Source organism: Strongylocentrotus purpuratus, unplaced genomic scaffold (genome assembly GCF_000002235.5).
Source record: "Strongylocentrotus purpuratus isolate Spur 01 unplaced genomic scaffold, Spur_5.0 spur5_scaffold_16, whole genome shotgun sequence".
Classification (NCBI taxonomy): Eukaryota; Metazoa; Echinodermata; class Echinoidea; order Camarodonta; family Strongylocentrotidae; genus Strongylocentrotus; species Strongylocentrotus purpuratus.
Genome location: NW_022145601.1, coordinates 17,068,535 through 17,080,301, shown reverse-complemented (window position 1 = coordinate 17,080,301; position 11,767 = coordinate 17,068,535). Strand labels below are relative to the sequence as shown.

General features: G+C 36.7%; 1 protein-coding gene across 1 annotated transcript; it reads left to right on the top strand.

Moving 5' to 3' along the window:
* Window positions 1-2,426: 2,426 nt before the first annotated feature.
* Window positions 2,427-11,444, top strand: LOC115924538. Its single transcript, XM_030986934.1, has 5 exons — window positions 2,427-2,690; window positions 4,446-4,554; window positions 6,542-6,655; window positions 7,046-7,124; window positions 9,691-11,444. Exons 1-5 carry the CDS (start codon window positions 2,482-2,484, stop codon window positions 9,780-9,782), a joined length of 603 nt encoding a protein of 200 aa, XP_030842794.1. The 5' UTR covers window positions 2,427-2,481; the 3' UTR covers window positions 9,783-11,444.
* Window positions 11,445-11,767: the final 323 nt, after the last annotated feature.

Genomic DNA, 11,767 nt, shown 5'->3' with positions numbered 1-11,767 from the left:
AGTCAGAGTTTGCTCAATATAGGAGACTTGTACGTTGTAAAAAGTACATTATTGCTCAATATTGAGCACTCTTGTGTTTACCTCGGCGATATTTTACCCCATGGATTTAGAGTGTAGGCTTCCCACTACACGCTTCTTGTGGATTGAATTGGTAAGAATAATAAACGGAATTCTAATATTGAAAACTGTCGTCTGCTTTTATGACAATCAAAAATAATACAGAGTGAATGACAATTTTATTTTCAAAGTGGATTGGGCATTTATCACGAAAGGGTATACCATTTTGGGAAAAAGGGGCGCTGACAAAACTCCACTGAAAAGGCTCAGTAAATTTGTTTACGCATTCTCTCTTGATCTCTTAACCACCTTTAATTAAATGTTTTGTATCTAATTATGAATATGATTCTCGTCTTCCTACACGTACGTATACAACTAATTTACAACTTCTGAGAAATGTGAGGACTGGTGTCCCAAACGATTGCAGTGCTCCCCATCTGGGTGCATGTTTTTGGGCCTTATAGAAAATTATGATTTGCAATTTGATAGATCGTCAAAAAGTCATAGAAATGGCAATATATTACAATTTGACCCAGAGGCCCGGAGCGACATCCAAAGTGAGGGGGGGGGGGGGGGGGCAACAAAAAGGGCATTTTCTGGAGAAAAAAAGGGCACCTTCAAAGGGAAATCTCAAAACGAAAACAAAAATCAGACGTGATGGTCTGAAAATTCATTTGAGAGCGAGGAAAAAATCTAAGATTGAAAAATTACATCTTATAAAGAGGAAAGACCCAATCATGATGGGTTTATAAGCACATTCGCGTTACGGAAGACTGAAAAGGCCTTTGATAAGCAACATAATTATAACATCTATAAAAGCGAGCGAGCGTAGCGATCGAGCTTTGGGAGAAATTGCTCTTAGTCGCTTGAAATTAAGGGCACGTTTAATGATGAGAGGAAAAGGGGACACTTATCGAAAGGGATAAGACACTTATTAAAAAAGAAAAGTACAAAGGCTGATTATCAGAGGTGAAAATGGGGCACTTCTTACACCTAAAAAAAAAGGAAAAGGCACTTATGAGAATGGGAAAAGGGCATTTGTCGACGGAAAGAGGCACCCATCAGATTTTAATAGGGGCATTTAGAAGAAGCGAAAAGGGGCATTTATGAAAAAGGGATAGGTTTCTTATTAGAAAGGAAAAGGGGCACGTATCATTGTTAAGAGGGTAATTATCAAATGTGAAAAGGGGCACTTATCGCATCTGAAAAGGGGCACTGACCATGTATTAAAAGAGGCACTTATGAGAATGAAAAAGGGGCACCAATAATAAAGGGAGAGTTAGAAAGTTACCCGAGTTAAAAACGGGTAGTTATTAAAAGGGGAAGGGGTACTTCTTACAAAGACAAGGGGCACTTAAAGCAAAGGTTCACCCATTAGATTTGAATAGGGCAATTATCAGAGGTGGAGGGGGCGCTGACAAAAAGTGAAAAGGGGCACTTATATCGTACCTGAAAAGGGGGCAATTACTAGAGATTAAAAAGAGTACATATGAGAATGAAAAATGGACACTTATTGCAAAGGAAAATTGGAACTTGTCGAAGGAAAAGGGGTACGTGTCAAAATAAAAAGGGCACTTATCAGAGGTGGAAAGGGGAAGGGACACTTTTACAAGTTAATAGGGGCATTTGTCAAAGCAAAAGGGGCACTTTTCCTTTGTAAAACGGGGCCTTCTTTCAAAGTTTAGGGGCACTTTGGGGCTATTTGAAAAAAAATGGGGGGGGGGGCACTATGCCCCCTGCCCCTTCCCCGGGAGCACCGCCTCTTATTTGACCCATATAGTCATGCAATATTTTGTTCCTGCAGTCCCCTCCCCGTTTCTGTTTTGTCAATATGTTCAGGGTGGTTTTCAATCGAAGAACATGCGCTGTTCGTTGTTCATTGCTGGCCTTATAATAAGGCCTAACTATTTCCCCACTATCCACCCCGTGTGTTGAAAATGCAGGGCGATCACAAGTCATGTCCTCATCCAACCCTAACCTAGGAACGCACCCTCGCCCCACCCCCAACACCCCAATCGGTCAAAGGACGTACCTTAACCCCTGTGAGCGGCGACATCGAACTCTTACCTACATTTTGATCAGCTGGCAAAGGCGAACTCTTAGTCTGATTCAAGATGCAATAATTTAATCATCTAGTTTAAGTCTTCACATTATTACATACATTCATTTATATTATACATTTAAAACACAGTTAATTAATGAATTATTTTTAATAAATGAAAAATAATTTCAATCATTACTATAACTGATTTTTATCTAGCAGTTATGTACAAATTTATACATAGAGAAGACTGAAAAGAGAACAAGCCTCGCTACCTACCCCGTGTGTGGACCATTATGTAGGTACCGGTACTTTTGTAAACAATAACTTATCGTGTGATATAATCATTGCAAATACCGGACTAACTGTCTCGTGATCTCGTGATGGTTAGTGCGAAATACTCGAAGCTACATGAATCGGAAGACGACGGTCTGACATTATCAGATAGATATTTCAGAAGAGGCGGTTTCTTTGGCAAAATGTTGAAAGGAGGAGCTGTATTTTTACTCGTCGGCATTTTGCTGGCATTGTGCAGCAGCATATTCGTGGACGGGTTTGGCTACCCGTTACATGCATCATGTAAAATCGATTGGTGAGTGCATGCGGATAAGCGGATTTAGCTCAGCTCAGCTAGCCCAGAATCAGAGCATTTGCAATTTGCACCATGTGCAGCTAGCGCTAGCAGATATATGTGTGTTGAATTGCACAAGTCAAGAGCGATTGTGAGAAAGGAAATGAATTTGAGGATTAAACCGTAGCAGATAATGTTTGCCAAACGATTCTCTAGTCTTAGCTTAGGCTGCTTAATAGCCGTGTTAACTAAACAAGTTTTCAAATGCATTAAGTCCATTTTTAATTAATCAATTATGAGTCAAACAGCAAAAGGTGGGTGTGCAGTGTGACCAAACTGACCATGGTCATGGACAATAAATATGCGATAGCTTGATCAATTTGAGGGCATGTGAAATATTAAACTGATGAAATTACCTGATTACATGACCCTACGTCTACTCCAGGCTTCTGTTCAGGATTTTTTAAAATTTGTTTTCACTTACTTACCGATACTTTACTTTGGTGTTGGAGCTTCAGCTTATGTGCCCGTCTTTACTGCAATGGATTCACAATGTTTTGTTTTGTTTTGTTAAAAGTTATAAAGCTTGGTCCAAACTGAGTGCAATATACATGTACATTATTTGTATAGGTCTACATGGCCATGGAAAAGGAGGGGGCAATTTGGAAGTGTTTAACAGGGTGGCTCATCAAAAAATGGACTAACATATTTTCAATAACACAGGGCAAATTTTGGCCCTAATGATGTACTTTGGCACCGGGCGTGCTCCATTCTGTCACACCCACACGCCTATTTTGCCTGGTTAGTCTATGGAGGAAACCAATGAGTGTGACAAAATGATGTACAGTGTTGTACTGCAGGTGGTGGTGCGAAGTACTTTAGTGCCCAAATTTCAACAGTACTAGAAAATGGGAACCTTTTTAGAATAAAAATCATATCAAACTTGCTACAATTGGTTGAGTATTTTTTTTTTAGATGCATTTTTGTGAAAGACATCCACTACCAGTGCTCTTGCAGAAATAATAAATAATAAAGTATTTTAATGATGCTTTTTTGTTGTATGTTTAATTCTGCTGTTACACAATCTTTGTTATTGTTCAACCAATGGAAAAAGAAATTATGTTGTATGACAGATGCATCAATGAATTCAATTCAATTACATTTATAAAGTGCCTTTTCATGAGATACAAAGTGCAAAGGTATCATTATTTAGTTTAAAAAATGTTATCATGCTTGAGCGTTGGGGAAAGCTGTAAATAATAGTAAGATTGAACAGAAAAATAACATTCCATACACATTTTCCCTTCTTTTTAAAAACATTTTTATTGCCTTATTTAACACAGACATGACAATACAAATGTTTAAAATGCTGTTTTATTGACCCTGAACACATTTCTTTGTACACTATTAGTATTAGCATGTGTCACAAAGTGCTCCCTAAAACAAAAACCTGTCCATCAAATTTGTCAAGCGTGGTATTATTTTTCATGTTGAAAAACGTGGAAAGATTCTTCAGTATTAGTGAATCTGACACCCACATTATTAGAAGCATGCTAGTCTGTTTTTTTTCTTCTGTTTTTTTTTTTTGGGGGGGGCACCCTGTAAATATCAGCGCCAAGTGTGTTTTGTTACATATATATGTATACTATCAGGAACCAGTATAGATAAACTCATCCTTGATGCACCACAATTTGATATGTTATTGTTGAAATTGGTGAACTGTATTGCATTGACTTATTAATTTCTCTCTTAATATTTCTATCTGTGTTCGTACAGGGTGTTTGGAATGAACTGTTCCTCGGTTTCTAAGGCTCTCGAGCAGCAGATCGCGAAATGGAGCACAAAAGATAATTGCGCTGACGGAGGAGAGAAATGCCTCTACAAAGTGAGTTTTCTTCTTGAAATTCTTCTGTTTTTCTAGTTTCATTTATATCTTATTCCCCATATTCTACTTATTATAATGTTGTACTCCCTCCTCAGTTGTTCCTGTTTCTGCTGCTTCATCGCACCTTCTTCTTCTGTTTTTTTTTAAATCTCCTTCTCCTTATGCTGTTTTTTAAGTTTTGACACATTGATAGACTCATAAATGTATGAGCTAGGGTCTTTATTTGTTTTTCAAAAGTTTGTAATGATTACCAAGATAACCTTGTTTCAGTATAAAGTTTTTTGGCCTTTAAAGGTATTATGTCCCTTTTGCAGCTAACCTCAAATTTTGTAGAACTTTGCAGGAATTATAAATATGTCATGTATGTCCTATCCAGGGCTCAAATTAATTTTTTGTTCACGGGTGCTCTTTTAGTGCTGATGGGGGCTCTTATTTTAATACAAATTTCCATTGAATTGGTACCCATGAAACTCCTAAATTCCTTGTTTTTTATCATTATCATTTATCATCCACGAGCCGCGTAGCGGCGAGGCAATTTTTGTTGTTGCTATTTTGAACCCCCGTAAAGACAGTGATGTTTTCCTGACATCTACTAACATGCGGAGCATCGTCCACGAGCCGCAAAGCGGCGAGGCGATTTTTTGGTGCTATTTTGAATCCCCGTATTAAAGCGATATTTTCCTGGCATCTACTAACGTGCAGAGCATTTTTTTGGTGCTATTTTGAACCCCCGTAAGTGATGCTTTCCTGGCATCAGGCGAGGATCCACGGGCCGATTCTACCGGCCCAGCTCCCCCCCTAGCCTCCCAAACCGGTAAAAAAATAGGATAGTAACATAAATTTTACCTTTAAGAAAATACCAAAAGAACGCCCCCCCCCAGACCTGCCAGTGACATAAATGCGGCATCAAAATATTTGTGCAAAAAAAAAAATTAGTGGTCCTCCTCCTTGTATCGGTAATACTCATAGAGATGGGAGAGATAGCGCCAACTTCGTTCCATTTCATTGGTTTAAGGTTTGAAAATTGATACTCAATATTGTGTTAAAGTTATATCAGAAAAGATAATCTTTATCTTATAATTCCACGGGGGCAATTTTTAATTTTGCAATCGCCCCCGTGAGCAACCTGACGGGGGCGATTATGGAGCTCAAGGGGGCGAATCGTCCCCGTGTATTTTGAGCGTTGGTCCTATCTGTGAAATTTGAACGTTAGGAGATCCTAATATTCAAATTATACAAGGAAACCCGTTTACTTGCTAGACTTCACTGTCAGACACTATTGAGTGAGTGACTGGCTTTTTTCTTCTTTAGTAATAACATTCATGAAATGAGTTGTAAAGGGTACATTACTACATCAATAACCCACTTTTTGTGATGGCCAAAATTAAACTGATTGAATCTTTGCGCAGCATAAAACGTATGACCATTCGGTACAATGGTCTGAAAATCAAGACTATTACTTATTGGCTATATAGCTCCTAAGTCGATTTGACAACTGATAGTCATTATTTTCCGACTTGAAGACATTTTCAAGCCCCACCTTTTTTAGGGAAGTTCTAAATTAGTATTATCTTTCAAATGCCGTTGAAATTTAACCTTTTCATTTTTTTGGTCTGCAAATCTGTGACATAGTACCTTTAAACTATAGTTTTGAATCCTAGATTCCTCTCTTTTGCTGGAAAATTTTGTGTGATAAGTGTTCAAAATAGACTGTATTCCTGATTTTACCTCGAGAGATTCCTAATATTTGCTGTGAAAGGTTGGCAGGTATGTTAAAGTGCTAATGCTCATACTAATATGTTTACATGTGGTCCATTCAAGTACTACAAGGTGCCTGACACACATGATAACCTTGATAAAAATTCATATAATTTTGGTGGATTTTGGTAAGGCCCTACTTTCGTCATGACCAAGACTACTACTACACAGTTTCAGTGTGAACTTGACCTATAATTTTACTTTTGTCAACATTGTTGAATCTTTTCAGCTTGTATCCTCCAATGCTACGACCCTACTCGCCACTCACGAGACACCGGAGAACCACTACTTTGATGACCTCAGCTTCCAGTTTACAAAGGGCTCTGAAACCTGTAAAGTTTATGTAAGTATCAAGGCCTCTAGGGAATAGAAAAAATGCGGAAACATATGAAATTCAGCTAACATTTTTTTGTCTTCCATCTACTTTCATCTGTGGCGAGAATGAAAGAAACCACATTCACAAATTAAAATCATGTCTGTAATCATTGACAAATCTTTTATAGGGATTTTCAACTTCAGAAACATTGTATGCTGTGCTGGACAAATTAACTAATTTTTATATTTTTATAATAGATAATATACCAGTATCAAGTCTCTAATCATTGTAATCTTTAATATAAATGTTCAAGCTCAGAAACATGGTATGCTGTGCTGGACAAATTAACTATCTTTTATATTTATAAAATAGATCATATATCAACATCATTTCTCTAATTATTGAAATCTTTAATAGGGATTTTCAACGTCAGAAACATGGTATGCCGTGCTGGACAAAGGAACCAACTACTGTAATCTTCACAACTTGATCACAGGTATGTTTTGTGTAGGGTCATTCATTGAGGTGGGGGGGGGGGGGGCAAAATATATAACGGTATGAGATCTTCTACTACACATGGAATATGAAATCATCTGTTGAGAATTTGTATGCAATAATAGTGCCCTACCAGAATAATTTCTGTGTCAGTTGCTTCTCTTATAATCTTTGCTAAATATGTGTTTCTTTAATCACCCGCTTTATGTGGACATCACATGTATAATGTTACATTTAAATTTTTGGGTCTATCAGAGCTGCCAACCCTCCCGGATTTTTCGGGAGACTCCCTGAAATTCCACCAATCTTCCGATAGCCCAGAATAGTTGGCTATGCTTTGAGCATAATGATAATAACAAACAACAACATGTCTTTTTTAACCAGGGTAACCTCATTAGTGTTCTTCCTGAGGGCCCTGCAGTCATATTATTATCTCAGCTTTAGCCGAGCTACCAGGACAAGGCACTCGAGCATTCAAAGAATATTTTCCTAGGCCCATTTTCTTCCTACACCTGGGTGAAGAGCAAGAGGACACTTTTTTTTTTATTGGTCTCAAAATTTGGAAATTTGACATTTTGCTCCGTTGGGGGGGGGGGGGGGGGGGGTAAGGTCAGCTTTTTATGCCTCCGCCACCGAAGGTGGTGCCGGAGGCATCATGTTTTCGGGTTGTCCGTCCGTACGTCCGTCCCGTTTGACCGTTATCACAATATCTCAAGAACCATTTAAGATTTAAACTTAAGACTCGGGAATAGTATTTATCACCATAGGAAGACGATCTGATTAGATTTTGGAGTACGTAGGTCAAAGGTCACAGGTCACAGAGGTCAACTTATGAAATTCCTTGTATTGAGTTTGTTAGCGCGATATCTCAAGAACCATTTGAGATTTAAACTTCAAACTTAAGGATAGTATGTATCACCATAGGAAGACGATCTGATTAGATTTTGGAGCACGTATGTCAAAGGTTAAGGGTCACAGAGGTCAACTTATGAAATTCCATACATTGAGATTGTTATCATGATATCTCAAGAACCACTGGAGATTTAAACTTCAAACTTAGTGATAGTGTGTATCACTATAGGAAAACAATCTGATTACATTTTGGAGCACGTAGGTCAAAGGTCAAGGGTCATAGAGGTCAACTTATGAAATTCCATACATTGAGATTGTTATCATGATATCTCAAGAACCACTGGAGATGTAAAAACTTCAAACTTAAGGATAGTATGTATCACCATAGGAAGACGATCTGATTAGATTTTGGAGCACGTAGGTCAAAGGTCAAGGGTCACAGAGGTCAACTTATGAAATTCCATACATTGAGATTGTTATCATAATATCTCAAGAACCACTGGAGATTTAAACTTCAAACTTAATGATAGTGTGTATCACCATAGGAAGACAATCTGATTAGATTTTGGAGCACGTAGGTCAAAGGTCAAGGGTCACAGAGGTCAACTTATGAAATTCCATACATTGAGATCGTTATCGCGATATCTCAAGAACCACTGGAGAATTTTCACTTCAAACTTAATGATAGTATGTATCACCATATCATAATATCTCAAGAACCACTGGAGATTTAAACTTCAAACTTAACGATAGTGTGTATCACCATAGGAAGACAATCTGATTAGATTTTGGAGCACGTAGGTCAAAGGTCAAGGGTCACAGAGGTCAATGAAATTCCATACATTGAGATTGTTATCATGATATCTCAAGAACCACTGGAGATTTAAACTCCAAACTTGTTTAAATTGCTCTATGGCGGAGGCATCATTTTCGACTGCGCGCAGTCAAAATTCCATCTAGTTTAGGTCAGCCATGGGAATATTTTTTTTTTTTTTTTTTTTACTTCATACAAAAAAAAAAAAAAAAAAAAAAATCCAAAGGTTGGGGGGGGGGGGGGGGGGGGGGGGGTTACACATAAAATATTACCAAAGGTGGGGGTTTAACCCCCCCCTCCCCCCTGTGTGCGCGCCTGGTGAAGAGTGTAACAAATGTAGATAAATATTTTGCCAAAGGACCTTTAAAGGTAAAGACCAGTTATGGTCATGCGATTGCATTGTGAAAGAAACGTTGTGGAATCGATCAGAAAAGGTTGTTCATCTAGCATCTAGCATCTGCAAGGTTCTGGAATCATCAAAATGATAAGAAATTTGGCCCATTCTTCGTAAAGTTACAAGCACTATACACAGAAAGATGTATATGGGACTACCCTATATCTCTCACAGACCATGAGAGAAACAAATTTACCAAATATATGAATTAGTAGGCGGTTTCCCGGCAAATTTTTTATCATGTATTAGTCAAGACATATATGCTTTCACATGATTGGTAATGAGAGCTTCCATTTCATTTTTTGAAATTGGGGCGTTTCCAATACTGGTCTTTACCTTTAATGGTGCCTCAGCAGGGCTTGAACCATGAACCATGTGATTCACAGTCCAGCAACATATATCCACTACACCGTGACACCTCTTAGTTGCTTACTTATCTTTGTGTTATGGGCCCTTAAATCGTCTCACTATGTATTTCTTTTTGAACTTTTTGTTTCAATTTATTAGGAAGCGGTTTGAACAATACACCTGGCTACAAAGAAACGACAACGGACAATATCTGTACTCAGTTCTCGTCTGCAGATTGTGATGTTTATTGAGGGACTCGCTAAATCACATATGTTCCTTCACATCACTTAAAAGCATGGAACACTGACCAGTCCAACTGAATAAAAGATGTCATCGAATATAAGGGTTTACACCTAGCAAATTATCTCCGAAATTTAATTTCACTTGTTTTTAATAAAAGATGCACCTATTTGCTGAATATAATCTTGCAAAGTACTAATCAGAGCACAAATCATGGGCATACATTGTCTGCATTTTTCAAAATTTCATACTTTTTATGTGTTTTGTTGTGCAAATTTCTTCCTTTTGCTGGGAAATTGATCATTTTACCGTGCAAGGAAAGCAGCACCAAGTGATGTCATTAAATTATGTATGATTAGTCAATTCATATAGATCAAATATATGAGTAAGAGATATATACATGTAGATTTATTCCTTAAAGGTTTGACATATATGTATATGTATGCATTGATTGTAGCTATAATTCATGCTCAATTTCAAATGCAAAAAATTCTCGTTTTAAAAATTTGTGCAGTGATCTATGCCTGATACTCATTCTAATAAATAAATGTAGCAGTAAATGCTAGAAATATTATAGCAATTACGAGTAAATTCCAGCAATGTACAGTCAAACCTGTCGTAGTGACCACCTCTATATAAAGGCCACCTGTGTAGTGGTCTCCTCCTCTCTAAGAGAAATGTGTGGAGTAAAATCTGTCTACAAAGGCCACCTGTCTACAGTGGCCTCTATTGTTAACCTTTTATGCCTTTAGGCTTTATAGACAGGTTTGACAATTTAAAATTTTCTAGTTGACTTGACATTTTGAATAGAGCAGATCTGGAATAGAGAAATAAGTTGTAATACTTTTGGTCAATTACTTATATTGACTATTTTTATCAAGGATTTCACTTGATAACATGTTTCTTTTTTTCCTCACTGAAATGTTAAGTACTTAAGATTGTTTATCAGAGATTGTACTTACATGTAGACTGTAACAATTGTTAGAGGTGCAGGGTCAGTTAATGAATTTAGCCTTCCAAATTTCAATACATAATACATAATATACTGTCTGTAACATTTAGCAGAAACATAAGTGAATTTTAGTGTAAGAAAATATCAACTTCATTATGTAGTCTACTTGTGTTGTTTGTAATTCTTTTCATATAGTTTTATAACAAATAAAAGTAAATTCAGATTACCTAGATTAACTTGTCTCATATTTAAGAAAAAAACTTCATGCACACATAATAACTACATCATCATTTTATGATGCACGAGTTCTTGAGCGCGCTAATTTTCAATTTTTTAAAGACATGTTTTTTTTAATTACCGGTATTCATTTATTTAATTTTCATATTCTTGTTCATGTGAGCCTGTGCAAACAAGATCTGAACTTTTACTAGATCCAGGCAATATAAATATGTTGTATTACACTTTATTTTATTATTGTTATTTCCACTTTTTTAAAATTTTAAAAATCATAATAATATCAATCAAAGTAATAATAATTATTAATATTATCATTATTGTCATGTATTTACATTTCGGTAGGTCAGAAATTACTTTATTAGGAGGAGTTGAGAGGTAAGAACGGAATATGCAATGCATGTGTAGTGTAAATGTCATTAGAATTCATGAATATGTTTCTTATATTAAACATTTGGTACAATTAATAAAAACATTAAGAATTGCAGTTTGTTTCCTCTTTTCATTTATTGAGTTATACTGTACATTATCAATACCTACTACATGAAAAGTTAGCACTGAGAAAGGATCCATATTCATAAAACCATACTAATTAGCAACTAAATTCTGACTGGCTATGGCAGCCCAATTAGCAACTGGCTAAGATTTCATGAATCTTCTTGATACATAATGCAATTGAGTCTTGTTTTGAGCTTAAATTTACCAATGGTTGATTGAAAAATACAAGGCATATTTAAAGAGCTTAATTCCAAAAGGAGCTAAATCCACTTTCGGTGAAAATATCAGAACATTGTTCACTTTAGTACCTGT